This window comes from Cavia porcellus, unplaced genomic scaffold (assembly GCF_034190915.1).
Source record: "Cavia porcellus strain 051 isolate PalLab524CR breed Dunkin Hartley unplaced genomic scaffold, mCavPor4.1 scaffold_24, whole genome shotgun sequence".
Taxonomy (NCBI): Eukaryota; Metazoa; Chordata; class Mammalia; order Rodentia; family Caviidae; genus Cavia; species Cavia porcellus.
In genome coordinates this window covers 40,112,887-40,129,718 of record NW_026947507.1, presented here as the reverse complement: position 1 = coordinate 40,129,718, position 16,832 = coordinate 40,112,887, and the positions used below count along the sequence as shown (strand labels likewise).

The 16,832-nt window shown below is 43.1% G+C and overlaps 1 protein-coding gene across 4 annotated transcripts in view; it reads left to right on the top strand.

Moving 5' to 3' along the window:
- Ccdc25 (coiled-coil domain containing 25) overlaps positions 1 to 15,600 on the top strand; it is a 39,703-nt gene extending 24,103 nt beyond the window's left edge. For all 4 annotated transcript variants that reach the window (XM_013143580.3, XM_063234916.1, XM_003479680.5 and 1 more), the window contains 4 exons: positions 4,858 to 4,961; positions 5,144 to 5,346; positions 9,659 to 9,704; positions 14,113 to 15,600. In XM_013143580.3, coding sequence (XP_012999034.1) covers positions 4,858 to 4,961; positions 5,144 to 5,346; positions 9,659 to 9,704; positions 14,113 to 14,142 — 383 coding nt within the window. In that variant the 3' untranslated portion in view covers positions 14,143 to 15,600. The remainder of the gene's footprint in view (positions 1 to 4,857; positions 4,962 to 5,143; positions 5,347 to 9,658; positions 9,705 to 14,112) is intronic.
- Positions 15,601 to 16,832: the final 1,232 nt, after the last annotated feature.

Below are 16,832 nucleotides of genomic sequence, written 5' to 3'. Positions count from 1 at the left end.
GATCCAACAAAAACTCAGTAATATGGTTATCTCTTATACGCTTAAATATACATGCAGTTATATCCTTTAGAGCACTTTCTTTTCCTCTTTTTTTTTTTTTTTGTCTTTTTCCTTTTTATCGGTACCAAGGATCGAACTCACGACTGCCTGCTTACAAGGCAGGCGCTTATGCTGCTGAGCTAAATCCCCAGCCCCTTTTCCTCTCTTTTTTACAGTGACAATTACACATTTTGGATTTCATTATTCCCATCCCACAGTTTTTTTTTTTTTTTTTTAATTTAAGGAGAAAAAGAAAAAAACAGAAAATGGGTACAAGTAATACAAAATTTAAAAATTAAACAGTAAGAAATCACTAGTTAATAGATTACATATTCTCATCTTAGAAATAGTTGTTCAAGTTAAAAAATTAAAGCATATAAAGTGGGCTTTGAAACAGTGAGAGTGCAAACAGTTTTGTTCAATGATCCAAAAAAACTCAGTAATATGGTTATCTATCTTATACACTTAAATATATACGCAGTTATAACCTTTAGAGCACTTTCTTTTCTTTTGTACAATGACAATTACACATTTTGGGTTTTATTATTCCCACAGTTCTTAATACTTTTTTTGAAGAGAGTAAAACCAAATGCAACGTATCAGAACAGAGTCAGTCAAATCAAAAGGATGGACATAATAGATAATGTAAAAACAAAATACAAGGTGATCAACAATGGTTACCATACTTCCTCTTGCTATTTTAAGAAGAATTGCCAGTTATAATAAAATTGAACAAAACAGTAAAGAATAAAACCAAAGCATTGGGGACTTTAAAAGAAGATAATAGTCAACCAGAATGGGTGTCACAATGAATCTTACTGTCTTCACAGTTGTTGCCTATACTTTCGAACTTGGTACTATCAAGTTTCCCACAGTTCTTATTACTTTTTTTTTGAAGAGAATAAAACCAAATGTGACATAACAAAACAGAGTCAGTCAAAAGGATGGACATAGTACATAATGTAAAAACAAAATACAAGGTGATCAACAGTGGTTACCATAATGCCTCTTGCTATCTTAAAAAGAACTGCCTATATCATCAGTTATAATAATATTGAACAAAACAGTAGAGAACAAAAGCAATAAAACCAAAACACTGGAGACGTTACAGGACTTCAAAAGAAGATAATAGTCAAACCAGAATGGGCATCATAGTGAATCTTATTGTCTTCACAGTTGTTGCCTATACTCTCACACTTGGTACTATCAAGCAGAACAGAATAAAGTAAAATCAGTCAAAACAAGATGATGAGAGCAATACAGGGTTTCAAATCAAGTTAATAGGGAATCAAAGTGGGTTACTATAATATATCCTGCTATTTTTTATTTATTTTTTTCCCTTAAAAAGATAAAAATAAAAAATAAATAATAAAAAAAGGAGATTGAGATAAAAGAGGACATAACAACAAAATAGCACAGGTCAGAACATAACCATTTAAGCAAAATAGTGTTTTGCCACAAGATATCCCGACATAAAAGTAGTTACCATAGTAGTGTCTCTTTCCTTGAAATCTTTGAGTATAACTTCATATACTGTAGCATCAAATATATCAAGACAATGTAAAACCATTCAAGAGAATGACAGTATTACAGGGTATTTAGAACCAACTAACAGAAAATGAACAATGGTTTCTGTATTATCTCCTTGTCTATAAAAGTTTTTGTTTATTTGTCACATATAATAAAATCCAATAAGATACAACATGTTAAGACCGATGGAGACAGAAGAACAAAAGCTTGATGGGACTTCAAAACAAGATGATATTAAATCAGCACTAGCTATTATGATGTCTGTTTTCTCCAAAATAGCTGTTCATACCATCCCACCTTCTCTGCCTCATTTATGTTGAGCTCTTTTTCTGTCATTAGTTGTCAGTTTGTCTTGTTCATTTTGCTTTCTGCTCCATTCATTGTGGCCTCTCTGTCACTGTTTCTGGAATCTTGGTATTTTTCTCTTTTAAAATATCCTGCAGTATTCTCTATAGAGTTGAATTGGTGGTTGCAAATTCCTCTAGTTCCTCTTTATCCTGGAAGCACCTTGTTTCTAGGGACCAAGCACCATTAATTTCTAGGGACAGTTGTGCAGGATATATCAATCTTGGCTGGAGGTTATTGTCTTTCAAAGCTTGAATTATTTCACCCCACGCTCTTTGTGATTTGATGGTTTGTGCTGAGAAATCTGCTGTAATTCTAATGGGTGTTCCCTTGTAAGTGATCTGTTTCTTGTCTCTGACAGCTTTTAATATTCTGTTCTTATATTGGGTTTCTGGAATTTTGATTATTATATGCCTGGGTGCAGTTCTGTTTGGGCTGTAGGTGGCTGGGGTAGTGTATGCCTCATTGATCTGAGTATCTTTACCTTTTCCCATATTAGGGAAGTTCTCCTTGATTATTTCTGTGAATAGCCTTTGCAGTTCATTTGTTTGTATCCCTGCTTCTTCCTTTACATTCTTAATTCTTAAGTTATAGATCGATCCTCTTATCATCTTCTAGCCTTTATATTGTTACTGCTTGTTTCCTTGTTATTTTTTTAAGAAGTTTTTCATTTCATGCTCCCACATTACAAATCTGTCCTCCAGTTCAGATAATCTATCCTTAGTTTCTTTCAAGCTGTTACGCCAACTTTCAATAGAGTTTTTAGTTTCCTGGTAATCTCTTTGAACCTTTTGAATCCTGCTTCATGTATTCTATGTTTTCTCTATTTTCTCCATCAAACAATTCTCCCGTTTTTTTCTGTTCTTCCATTCTATCATCTGTTTTTTCTTGGGAGGTGCTTAGCATTTCTTTAACTATTCTACTTATATCTTGCTTTACTTGGTTAAATAATTCACTTTTGAACTCATCTATGAGTCCCACAGATACCACTTTATGTCTGTTGATGCTGTGTCTGATATTGCATGTTTTCTGTTCTCATCATTCTCCTTTGCATTTACCTTTCCTGGATCAGTATTCTCAGGATTGCGGACTGAGAACCCTTTCTTGTTTCTCCGTCTTCCCATACTTTTTGTTCCTTCCATACATATAGTATATAGGAAGCCCAGTTTCTTTCTTTGTCGGTTACAGTTTGTTTGAATCGTGCCAGCTAGGTGTTCCCACCCACTGCCGTGTACTAGGGAGACACAGACCTGGGCAGTCTATGCTGGGCCTGCCCCTCCAGGTCAGTCAACCTGCTGAAGCCTTCACTGCATTAGGGTGCACTGCCAGGTGCAGGGACCTAGTTTGGGCTAGTCTACTGGGTCTTAGTCCGTGGCGTCACCCAGGTCAAGCGCTCCCCACCAGTCCCGCTTGAGAGGGGAATATGTGACTGAAGTCACTGCAGCATCCTGTTCCAGCTAATCTGCCCAATCCCAGAATGTCCTCTTTTGGAGCCTCCTAGTCTATGGAAGGGTCCCCATTCCTCTCACTCACTGCAGGTTGATGCAGGGCTCCCCGCCAGCTCTGCTCTCAATTCAGTTCGCCGATTCCCGCTCTCAGAGCTTTCGCGTCTCTATCCCTGCTGTGCCAATTCAGATGCAGTGGCTGCGGCAGGAAATTCAAGCTGTGGTTTCCCGAGACGCGGGTTCCAGCTTTGGCACTGAGACTTTAGCTGTTCCAGTTGTAGCACTGGGATTGCATTTCCAGTTGGTTTCTCTCAGCTTAGTTCGTTCCTGGGTCTGCAGGGTATATCTCCCCCTGCTTAGGACTCCCCACACTGCACCATTCCTGGAATCTAAGCTGGCTATCTCACAGAGCCTCCGTAGCTGTTGTTATCTGTCCACCATGTTCTCCCCACCCCAAGACACTGGCTTTTAAAGAGGAGACAAGCTGTAGAGTAGTCCATGGCTTGGGTCTTGCTGATGTGTCCTCTTGACTGGGATCTTGAGTGCATTTTTGAGCAGTAGTAGCATATAACTGAAATTCACTTTTTGTAGTCAGGAGCATGTGATGTCATTTTGCTCCATTTTTAGGGAGTTACCTTTTGATCTTTGGTAAGCTGGGGTTCGCCAGTTTTCTATAGCATATGCAAGGATGTCAGCATCAGTTTATAGCCATCTAAGGCAGAGAGAAAATAGAGAGTTTCAGACCAGTGAGATTCCTGTGAGACTTGGAACTGCCAGAGGGTGGTAAGGGGGGGGGGGGCTGGAGAGTGGTAAAGGGCAGCCTGTGGCAGAGGAGATGGTGAGAGGAGAGGGGAGGTGTGGGCCGAGTGTGGTCTCCTGGCATCTTTCTTCCAAAACAACCCTGCTTTAATGACCACTTCTGCTTTCTTTGGTGAAAAGGATTCTACTACTGAAACAGCTACACTGAGCAAAACCTTACTATAACTAACCCATTGCCTCCCAGTTCAGATGAGGCTCAGGAAGCCCTGAGGACTTTCCTGCAGGTCCACAGCTGGCTTATTGTGATGCCAGAATAGTTTTGATCTCTGGAACCCCACACTGCATTGCTGCATAACCTTTACTGATATTAACCTCTAAAAAAATAGGAACCTTATTTGGTCCTTTAAAATACACACATACAGGGCTGGGGATTAGCTCAGCAGCATAATCACCTGCCTAGCAATCACAAGATCACAGTTCAATCCCCACTGCCAAAAAAAAATACACGCACACAATTGTAGTTTGCTCAGACCCCAGCTTTCCACCAGAATACATTGGCCATTTTTTGTTTAATGTGGGCTTTACCATTTGCTTTTTGTGGGTGGTTTCTGAAAAACTTTAGGTGCTTTGCACAGTGGAAGGCTTGGCTTCGCGGGCTGGATGCCCGTGCAGTGGGTGAGGGAGGTGGGCCATCTGCTCCAGCCCGCATGGTAAAGACGGTCTCTCTCTCTCTCTGCAGGCTGCAAGATGAACAATGTCAACGTGGTATACACGCCGTGGTCGAACTTGAAGAAGACAGCCGACATGGACGTGGGGCAGATAGGCTTCCACAGGCAGAAGGATGTAAGTGTTCTGCGGGAAACGGAGTTCTGGTGCGCGTCCACCCCCCAGCACCGCAGTCATCGAGGGCCGAGTGTGATGTGTTCCCTAAGGGAGCAAAGTGGGCTGCTGAAGCCCTGGAAAGCCTTGCCCCTCTCCTGGGGGAAGAAACAGAACATAAAGGTTCAATCCTATCTCTCTCCAAGGTAAAGATCGTAACAGTGGAGAAGAAGGTGAATGAGATCCTGAACCGATTAGAAAAGACCAAATTGGAGCGATTCCCTGACCTGGCAGCAGAGAAGGAAGGCAGGGATCGCGAGGAGAGGAATGAGAAAAAAGCCCAAATTCAGGAAATGAAACGGAGAGAAAAAGAAGAAATGAAGAAGAAGAGGGAAATGGATGAACTGAGGTATGTGGGAGCCGTGGCACCGGGTGGGCTGAGAGTGTTCCCTGCTGATTTGATCATGTGTTCACCCCCAAGAGTGTCATCAGTGCATGGAGGGGCTGTGACCACCTCAGAGCCTTGAGGCGTTAAGGCATTTGTGTAATGTGTCAGTCAGATGAATTGCCATTTTACACAGGCAGGGTGAACGTGGAATGAAATAGTTGACTGTGTTAGATAAAGCATAGTGGGTTTTCTTTAGCGTCCGATTTGTAAACAGCTCTGTAGTGAGTGGTTGGCTGGTGGTGGCTTTGTTTGATTTGCTGCTGCGAAGAGCCCAGGCCTCTTGCACACTTGGTGAGCTCTGCTGCAGAGCCGTGTCCAGCTGTGTGTTAAGCACCCGATACTGACCAGCTGCGCGACTGCAGGCTTGAGTGCAGTCGTCTTGGCCTGAGAGGAGGACACTACTAAGTCCCAGAGCTGATTTAAAATTGGTCTACATTTGGACAGTTGCAAGTAATTAATGAAAGTCTGCTTCATTGCCCTACATTTTTGAACAATAATTAAAAATCTAATTTGGCTCCTAAAATACTAGCAGATAAAGCTATGAGATACAGATGATACCAGTTTTCTCAAACAAATTGCCAAACATTTATTTGATTAAAACAACAGAAATTTATTGTCTTGTAGTCCTATAGATTAGAAGACCAGCGGATTTCTTGCTGGCCTCAAGGTGTTACAGGCCTCTATTCCTTTGCGGAGGTTCTGGAGAGAGGTTTCCATCTTCTGAGACTGCCCACAGTGTGCTGGCCCCTTGTTCCCTCTCAAAGGCACATGCACTGCCCCCTCTCTAAACACAAGTATCTAGATCAGACCCACCCCCGGGATAAGCTCTCCACGTTAAAGCCTTTAATAGCTTCTGCAAAGTCTTAATTTGAGTCTGTACGGTAACAGACATGTACGTTCGGAGATTACCCTGGGCGGCATGAGGTGGGGGTTGGAGGGGGCCCCCTCAGCTACTCCACCGGCCACATAAATACATGCTGCTGTTTCTAGTCAGATGCTTTATTTTTTCATAACTTCAAGAAATTATTCCTGCAGTTTCTATTCATAGTTCTTCCTATAGTTTTCCATAGGTACCATTTGTTATAAGTATACCAAAAATAGAGTGTAAATAACACATACTACCTTTGGAAATGATAAGTCTTGTTGTGTCCTGACCTAGTTTCCTTAGCGTAGCCCCAACTCTTAGAAAAGGTGTTGGGCCGGCATGTAGGGGTTACATCGTACACATTTTCATAAGTTCGCATATGTGTCCCGTTGGGGGTCCTGCTAACGTAGGATGATTAACCTCTTTAAAATGGAAGCGCTCTTCTGAGTTAATGATCTGCTATCAAGACACAGACAAATGCAAAGACTTAAATGTATGGCATGGCCTAGGGTTGTGCGTCAGACAAAAATCGCCAACTCTGCCAGTGTGGTGAGTCAGGCAGTTCTGAGCAATGCATGATTTAGAGGAGTTCATTATTTTTGCTTGTAGTTTAGAACAGGGGAAAATTGAAGACATGCCTTTTTGTACCTTTCATATATATATATGACATGAATGTTAGATGTTAGAAACATAAAGCACTTATTTGCATATAAGATTAAATAAGGGAGACTAGACAACTTTTGAACATTTAGCCTCTGTCAAATACTGCACTAATAGTGTTTCTTTGTGTTCTCATTTATCAGCTGGGTATTTTTGTTGTCTCCATTTTGTAGAAGAAAAGCTACATCTGAGAAGCAATTGTGTCACATAGTCTGATTCTCAAGTCCACATAAGTTACTGTACTCTTCTGCCCTCTATTCAGTTCACTTTCAAAGTAGTACTTATTCATTATAAATCAAGTAATTTATAGACATTATAATTTACCTGAAAAAAACAGTACATTCTATGTTTTCAATTCAGATACATATTACTAAAATATATTGCATTTAGTATGATTTCACTAGTTTTGAAAGTTAATAAGCAATTAAGTCAAAGAAACCATCAACTAAAAGACTTCATGTGTTCTGGGCTTTCTTTTGTAGTAAGTACAACATTTAAAATACCAGTCTTTATCAGGTTAAAATCTTTGCCTCATGCGTTATCTAATCATTGCCATTTTCTAAGCTGTCACTAGTCACTTGTATTTTTTAGTAGTCATTATACGCTTCAGAAAACCAAAAAAGAATTTGTATTTATGGCTGTTACACAGGTGCCATGCAGCTGGTTCCCTGTAACCTGCTGTGGAAGACAGGAACCCGTGATGAGGCTGTCGTGCAGGCCTGGATGCAGGGCACATCAAGGGTTGGCATGGCATATCCAGAGCTGCGGTTTGCATGTTAGAGCCTGCAACATTTGTGAAATTCCAACATCAGGCTCTGAACTTCTGATTTATCATGCAAGATGTGATTTAAAAAGCGTGCTTCAAAAAATGTAGTACAGTGAAAAGCCCATTGCCATGGATCCTCCTCCAAATGTTCACCTAGCCTCAGACATCTTTATGTCATTGTTCTTGTTGCTTTCCAAAGCACCTCTGGAAGTCCTTTTTCCTGAGAGTCTTCAGTTGTGCAGACATGGCTGCCTCAGTATCCTGAATTGATTCAAAATGTTGAGGGGCAGTTTCTGTCAGATAAAAACATTCTGTTGTGTCCTTATCCACCTTGTTCACTGGATCCAGTGCTGTGTGACTTCTGGCCCAAAGTCAAAATGACCATGAAAGGGAAATATTTTGAATTGATTCAGGACATGGAAACAGCCACAACAGCATAAGTAAAGACACGAAAGACATCTTTCAGAGCTGCTTCAGAAAGTGACAATATGGGCATGGTTATACACACCTATAATCCCGGCACTCGGGCTGAGACAGGAGGATTACTGCAATTTCAAGACTGGGCTGGGGTACCGAGTGAGTCTAGGCTGGCATGAACTATGTGTCAAAGCCCATCCCCTCAAGGGGAAAAAAGAGGCAAGAAAAATAGGATAAGTGTGCAGAATGCGGAGATTTTGAAAGAGATCACTTCAGTGAGGAAATTAATGTGGGGATAGTTACTACTAAGAAGTGGTAAAGCAGGAAGCCTCTAATTCTGCCTTCCTCGCTGTACAATGCTGCCTTTGAGGGAAGGAATGAAATGATCAACTGGGCTATCCATGGGCAAATAAGAGATTGAAAAATTATATTGTACAGTGGTTTCTTATTATAAGTAATAAAAAAGCCTTTACAGGAGTTATGGGACTTGGGTACCAACAGACTTGTAGGGTGAAGTTAGTAACCACATGTAAAAGAGGTAATTATGAGGCCACTGATTAAAAGGATTACTCAGCCTCTTAAAGAAATGGCTTTGTTGCTCTTCCTTTTCTTTACCTCATGCACACTGCTGTCGCCTTCTCCAGTAATGCTCTGTGTTAATCATGAGCACCTTTAAAGAAGGGCTTGTGCAGTGGTTACATCCCTGTATTCCTGGTGGTGCTTTGCATAGATACACAGAGGATTAATTGATGTGTCGCAAACGTAAAGAGTGACCAGGATTAGCTTCCCTCTGCCATGGTGGTGATGCTGAGGGCAGGACTCCCACAGCTGCTGAAAAGGCTGGGAAGTGCTTCAGGCAGAGGAAGCTGTGTGAGAAGCAGCAAGGCAAAACACAGGACCAAAGTCCTGGGTGACTGGGCCAGCGAGAGTGGGAGGAAGATGGATGGAGGGGCTGGTCCCTGTAGGGCCCTACTGGCCGTATTTGTCTCAGACATCATCGAAAGGTTTCCAGCAGAAGGGTGGTACCATGAGGCTTGAGCGCAGGAGGTCCTGCAGAGGGAGCCCGTGGAGATGTGGGTGGTTGGGGAGGGATTGGCAGTTGTCCACAGGTGATGATAGCTGGGACTGTGGTGGGACACAGTGACGAGCGGCCCAGTGAGAGATACATTTGTAGGTAAAATGGTAGGACCCAATGATAGTTGGACAAGGCGGGTTGCTAAAAAGGACTCCTGGGTTTCGGGTTTGAAGTGGAATGGACAGCGTCACTCTTTGAGCTAGGGAGCAGCAGGACAAAGGAATCCAGTTGGTTTTGGTAAGGGCAGGACCATGCATTAGATGCAGAAATTTGAAAATATCTTTATGACAGCTAAAATAGATGTCATAGAGGCAGTTGGGTTGATGGGTGAAACTCAGAGGAAACATGTGACCTAGAAAGAGGTAACTTTGTGTTTTACTTTCATGTAGGTGGGAATTCTGGCCCAGTGATCCTAAGCCAGGATAGTGAATGTTCATAAAATGCTCATTGACTGAATAACCTCATTTTAAATGTTTTCTTTTCTCCTAAGGAGCTATTCATCACTAATGAAAGCTGAGAATATGTCTTCAAATCAGGTGTGTTCAAGTCATTTGCTCTAATGTGCCTTGAAATAATTCACTAAGTTTTTTAATAAATGAGTTGCTGGTCATAGACACATTATAGAGTGTATTCTGTTATTGAAAACTTTATGCTGAATTCTGTTAGGCATTGCCTGGCTTACCTATGGACTTTCCAATGTTATCTGTTTTCATATAGCTCACTTTTAGAAAGACATTGTCATCCCTTGTTTACTGTGAAGTACAGGCCCATTAGTATACAGGCTGTGCTTGCCTTCCATTGCTGTAACAAAATACCCAAGACAATTAACTTTAAAAAAAGTTTAGTTTGACTCACTGTTTGGAGGTTTCAGCCTACTGTCCATTGGCCTCGCTGCTTTTGAGCCAGCGGAGAGGCAGTGTATCATGGTGGGAGCAGGCAGCAGAGTAAGCTGCTCACCTCATAGCAACCAGGAAGGAAGGGACTGGGGGGAGATAGGAAGGAGCTGAGGCCCCCAGTGCAACTTCCGCCACCAGCCCCACCTCTGAAAAGTCCTACCAGTGGTGCCATAGGCTGCAAATCAAGCTTGTAGCGCCTGGGCCTCTGGGGCCATTCCAGATCCAGACTTTAGCACAGGACTTTTTCCCACTTCCCCCATTTTTCTATTCTCAGACCTACAAGAGAGCCTTGATTTGTTAGTCTTCTGTATTGATGTGACTCGATTCTGTAGTGTTAACTGCGCAAGAATAAAATTGTTGCTTTCATTAAAAAAGAAATAAAAATTCTGACCCTCAGATGTTGTACTGTAGCCTAAGTGATAGAATCTGCTGTTTTCACATTCCTGGAGACAGGGGAAATGGTGACCCAGGGCCAGTGCCAAAGGATCTTTTTAACGTCCACAGCTGACTGTTTCATTGGAACAGAGTTAGAGACTTCTGATCCCTGAGGACTTTGTTCCCCAGAGTTGGGCTGCCGTGTCAGAGGGAGCCTAATTCAGCTGGTACTGAGCAGTGGTCCCTGCAGAGAATTGAAGCCGCGTGGATGTATTTGGAGACTGCGGTTTTATTGTATAGTTTTAAAGTACATACTTCAGATCAGCACCCTGTCTGCTAGCTACTAACTGATGTGCTGTTTAAATTAGATAAAGTCTCGTTAGAACTCGTGTTCCTCAGTCATAGCACTGTGTATGGCCAGGGGTGCTGCGTGGGTGCAGACAGAGCTTTCTGTTGCTGCAGGAAGTCCTGTGAAGCGGATCTGCTCCCCTTTCCTGGTCAGACCCCTGACTCAGTGTGTAAATTGGAATGAGTAAGATTTTAGCCATGATTTAGATGTAATACTCTTCCAAAAGTGTTCAGGAACAGTGTCCGCAGAACAAAATCTAACAAAGCTGTGTGACCTCTCGGGGTATTTTCCTCACCGGCGAAGTGGAGCCGTCAGTTCATTGGGCATTTCAAAATGTGAACAGGACACATGTGAGAGTTTTCCCAGGCTTAGTTACTGAAGTCATTATTAGTCTGCAGTTGTTAGCTCCCCACAAAATGCCAGTGTCAAAAGCTGAGACATGTTCCTTTTTGAAAGCTATTCATAGATTTCTTGAAACTCAGGACAGTTTGGCAGAAGTTTTAACATATTCCAAATCAAATTTTCATGCTAAATTAAGTCCACTACTTCAGTCTGTGCTGTGGTTATTGTCATTTAACTGAAGTTTTCTTTCACTCATTCATTCGTTTATTCATTTATTGGTTTTTTGAGACAGGGTCTTGAACTCGTTATGTGGCCCAGGCCCTGGCCTGGAACTCGTGGTGATCCTCCTACCTCAGCCTCCCTAGTGCTGGCGTTTCAGGCCTGAGGCACACATCCAGCTTGCAATTATCTATCATTTAGAAGCTGTTTTTTCGTTTTTTATGAAAAATCTGGCCTCCATGTTATGTTCTGACCTTGGACACACTCATTACCATGAATGTTAAAAATGTGCATGTTGTTCTGTGGTTGAAAAATCTATACACACAGACACGCCAGTATATCTTGATGCCTGTGGGACACTGATGCTGGAGCCCCTACCGGAATCTGGAGATGCCATGTCCCTTATGTAAAATAAAAATAGCAAAGTATTGGCATCAGACCCACACACATCTTCCTGAATTTTAAATCATCTCTAGGTTCTTTATAGCTAGTATAATGTAAATGTTGTATAAAGAGTTGTACTGTATTGTTTAGGAAGTAATGATAGGAAAATATACATGTACAGTTTAGTGCAGAGTTTTTTTAAAAAAACATTTTCCGTCTCATTTGGTTGAATCCAGAGATCCAGAGGCTCGACCGTGTACTGTATGTATAAAAACACCATCCTGTTAGTGACAATGTTAGTTCCACAACTAGAAGGTGAACTTGCAGAACAAAAGATGAGTGTGTGGCGCTGCTGCCCTCCCTGCGCTCTGCTGCTTGATACCCTGTACCTGAGGCTTGAATCAAGTTCAGGTTCCCAGGGAAGCTTTGCATTGGGCCTCTTTGTTTCCTTCAGTGGACAGACCCAACTGTCTCCCTTACCCACAGTTCAAAAGGAGAAGCTTCAGTTCTCCCCATAACCATCTTCTATTAGGAGGTGGAAACTGCTCTAACATGGCAGCATGGTCAGTTCTGATTTTTATTTAAGGGCTCTTTTTGCAAGTTAAGACTTGATTGTTTCGCTTATACAAGTTTATCGGGAAGCATACTTTCACCCTGAGGTTGGTTTTCATTTTGAATTATCAGTGTTCTATTTAGGATAATCTCTTCAATTTATAATTTCTTTCTAATCTTTCTAAATTTGTTATTAGGAATCATAAACAATTACTTGTAACATTCCTTTGGTTTATCAGTATTTCACTGGGTAACAAGAAACCTTTTGTTAAATTGAAAACCATATTGACTCAAAGCAGAAGGAATCTCAAATAGGAACGTTGTCCAAATAGTCTCAAATCTCAGATAAGTACTTAAAGTTTCTTTGACCCCAGAACATAGCCCCTCAGACAGGAGGGACCTCTGTAGATCTCACTTGGAGCCTCTGCAGGGAGCAGCACTGTCACTGTGACTGTCACCAGCCCAGGAGTTCATCCAGAGTGACTGGGACAGAAAGCTGACGCTCACAGACGCATGGTAACCCTTTCCGACAGTGCCAATGCTGTTACCTGAGTCGAGGACCTTGGAGCAGGCAGCCTGGTGCCTGGACAGAATCCAGACTGTCTATTCCCTACAGTTACCTGAGGCACCTGCACTGTGGCCTAGTTCTCTGTGCTCATGGGAGAGAAGCACAGCAAGAGCCACTGCCCATAGCCAGAGGTGAACCCAGACTTCTGGAGTTGCCACTGTTCTGTGCCCCATGTCTGACCTTTCCCTACCGCCCCAGATGGGCTGTCAGGAGAGGAGCACATGTGAGCCTAAGTCTGTCGCTGTCTCTAACTACTCTGGTGTCAGGGTGAAACTGGTGCGGTGCTCAGCCGGTGGCCTTGGCAAGCCCATGACCAGGACTCTGAGGGCCCTGTTAGCGAATGTGGCAGCAAAGGAGCACAGGACAAAGCCACAGAACAAAGTTGGTGCCTTCACTCTGCCCCATCACGGAGGGTTCTATTTTAATCCCACCTGGCAAGCTGGCCAGTTTGGTAGCTACCTCGTACTTGGCTTCCTAAGGTCTTTTCAGGGGAGGAAAGGAAAGAAAAAGGGAGAGACAGAGGAAAAGGAAGACAGGGAGGGAGGCTATGAGGCCACCTCATGCAGCCACAGATCTGACAACCTTGAGAGCTGGGTGTGGCTCAGTGGCAGAGCATTTGCCTGGCATGCAAAAACAAAAACAAAAACAGAAATAAAAAACCCCTATCCTGGGGTTCAACAAACCAGAGTTTAGGTCACTCACTGGCAGGAAAGTATTGAGGCAGTGTGTGTTCTGTATTGCTGTTGACAGATTCATCGTTCCTTTTTTTAAAACAAATATTTATTTTGTCCATTTAAGATGTGCGGCGTGATGTTATAGGGTACATGTGAATAGTAAAAATTACTGTAATGAAACATTCACACCCACTGTCTCATAGTTACTTAATTTAAAGAATATGTATGTATATATTTGGGTTTCGTGCTAAGTTAGTACTTCATAGCTTATGCTAACGTAGAACCACGTTTTCTCAGTCACATTAGTGACAGCCTGTGCTGGGTGGCGTGGGCTGTGCGTCATCATTTGGGAACCATGGTAACTCACCACTGTGACTCAGGCTGTGTGGTGGCACCTGCTAGTCCAACTGTTCCGGGGAGCTAGTGGAACCAGGGAGACCAGAAACAGCATGCTTTGTGCTTCCTGTACCCTGAGAGTGAGGGAGGAGAGGCAGGCGTACCGCTTAAGTTTGTAATGGTAAATTTAAAATATTAAGTATTTTATCTTCCAGACCTTTACAGTTTCTCTTTTCTTATTTCCCACAGGATGGCAATGATTCAGATGAATTCATGTGAAAGGAGACAAGGACTTGAAAGATGTGAATGTAGAGACCATTGCACACTTTCTGATTTCATCTCTGTTCTGAATTTTAAAAACAACCAAAATTCTGCCTTCATTCTACACAGAGATTCTTTGTTTTAGAGTTTTAAAAAAATGTTCCCTTTTTTTGCTGACAGAAAGGGATAGATATTTGTGTGTGTGTGTGTGTGTGTGTGTGTGTGTGTGTGTGTGTGTGTGAGAGAGATGAACTTGAAGATGACATAACTTTAGGAAAGCGAAAGTATTTTTGCCAGATCGAGTCCCAGTGCCTCCTGGAAGCCGACCGCCCTTGCTCTTGAGACAGACATTGAACAAACCAGCTCTAAGCAGTATTTGTGTGGCTGTGGTCTGTTCCTGAAAACAGATGTCTTGAAATGCTTTCCATATCCTAAAATATCCTCACTTCCACTAAGAATATGTTTGTGGGCAATTCAGGCTCATGTTCACATTTCTGATTTCCTGATTAGGAAAGGAAAAAAAAAAAAAAAAGGAATATGAGTTTTGAAGATGACAATGATATTTCAAAGGATTGGTAGCTGCAGTAGCGCCTGGTTCTGTTGGTGGTGTGACCTCAGCTCTCGGCCTGTCCCCACTCAGAGAGTCCTCGCTTTCTCAGAGTTGGGGCTCCAGGTCTAGCAGCGTCATATGTAAAGAAACAGTTGGTCCTAATCATGTGGGCCTGGAGATGGTTGTTCCCTGAGCACCAAGTAACCCCGGCCACAGACGTGACGGCTTCCAGGATCTGTAGTCTCTGCAAAGAGGAAGACAGGAAGGGGTGCTCTGTGAATTGTGTGGGAAAGACCAGTGACCTGACTTTGTGTTTGGCTATAGCATGATGCAGAAGTCCATATTGGATTATGATTTTGGAAAAATGAAGCATTTCTTCAGCCAGCTGAGTAATTTGTTTCCTTACCTTGGAATAGATTGAAGTTTTATAACCCCAGAGTCCTAATTTCTCAATTGTAGACTCAGTAACCGAATATGTAATTACTACTCATCAGAAACACCTGCTACTCAGTGTGTTTCTGGCCAGAAAATAAATTCTGACTGTGCTATATGAGGCAACCCCAAAGGAAGAGCCAAAAGAAAATAGTGAAAAGAGAAGACCTGCAGGATGGCAGGGCGCAGGTTCATACTGTGACACTCCCAGGAAACTGCCCACGGCGCTGTTTGCTAACCCAGCAAAATGATCTACATCAGACCTTCCAGCTGTCATAGCACTTTGGATCTGTGGGTAAAACCCAAAGGACTAGCAGTTCCTTTTATTTCAAGTTGGCGTACGGGGTTGAACTGGAAAATTCCCGGAGGCATTAGTCATTGGCCTGATGTTGAGGGGTATGGAAGACAGCACCAGAGATCAGTATGTGTGGGGGTGGTATTTAGTCTTGAGTTCTGCAATTAAGAATTATAATAAAGTATCTTTTTTAATCTGGGTGGACACTGATACGTAATTTCTTAAATGGACTATCCGAGGTCAAGAGTGACCTTGCTGTGAAAGGCCTCGTTTATCACAGGCTTGTTCTATAAGCCCCTTGCCTGCCAGGCAGAGTGCTCACCCCTTGCTGCCTGCAGCCTGGACCCTGGCAGACTGACCCATTCTAGGGGTTCTGGGGCATCCTCACTGGTAACTGCCTGCCTCCCCGTTGCCCACTGTATCCCAGCGGCCAGCCTTCCTCAGACACTCGGTGGCTTGTGCACCGCTTTGCCGCCTGTTCCTTGGCCCTGCCATAACAGGCTCCAGTGTGGCCTGTGTCCCCTCAGCCTCCCGCCCAGGACTCCTCTGTGCCCCACAATGCTGCGTGTAGAGCTGTTGAAGAGTAGGTAGTTCCTGCCTCAGCTTAATCCTGCTTCAGAATGTCAAGGCCTCTACTGAATTCTCCGGGTTGAGCTCTCTAGTTCTAGGTTGATTCCCTATGCCTGGTTTATCTTCCCAGCTCCCTTAGTGCCAGGGAAAAGCAGCGCCCTCTTGTGAGGACATGGCAGGTTACTTGCTGACAGGTCAGTCTGTTGCCATGGAAGTCATCTCTCTTGCCATGGGCGTGTTTTCTAAAGGTTTGATAAGGAAATGACAAATTGTCACTCCATGTGAACCGTGTCCTTGATCCCACCTGTGCATCCAGGGCCCCCCACCAGCTCTCGGCTTCTAACTGCACGCAAGTGAGGCCTGTGTTACCAGCCCTGAACTCCATGAGATGCTCCTGCTCTATTGGGATAGCTTGAGGCTCCACATTTCTTACCCACCTTTGCTCATCCGGGGCACAGTCGTTGGGCCAGGGAGGTTTGCCAGCACTTGTGTTAGGACGCATACTGGAAAGTTCTCCAGGCTATCAAAGATTTTGATGGCATATGTGACAAACTTGTGGAAGGCCTTCCATATCTTTTTGTGTCTTCCCTGATTGCTTTTAGCTAGAAACCTGGATTTGTGTGAGCCTTTTAGCCGGCCGTCACCCCCCACTCAGGAATCAGAGAGGGAGAACACAGCCCCTGGCTTCCAGTTGGAGACCGAATCTCTTCCCACACTCGCCGTCTGTCTGAAAAGAGGAAGTTCCTGTTTTTTGAGCTGGAACTGTTTATAGGGAAAATTGAGCAGGGTGGCAAAGGAGAAATGGAACAATTTTCCAGTTTCTCCTGAGTCATAACATTGAAGCCTGCTTGTCTTTTGTTC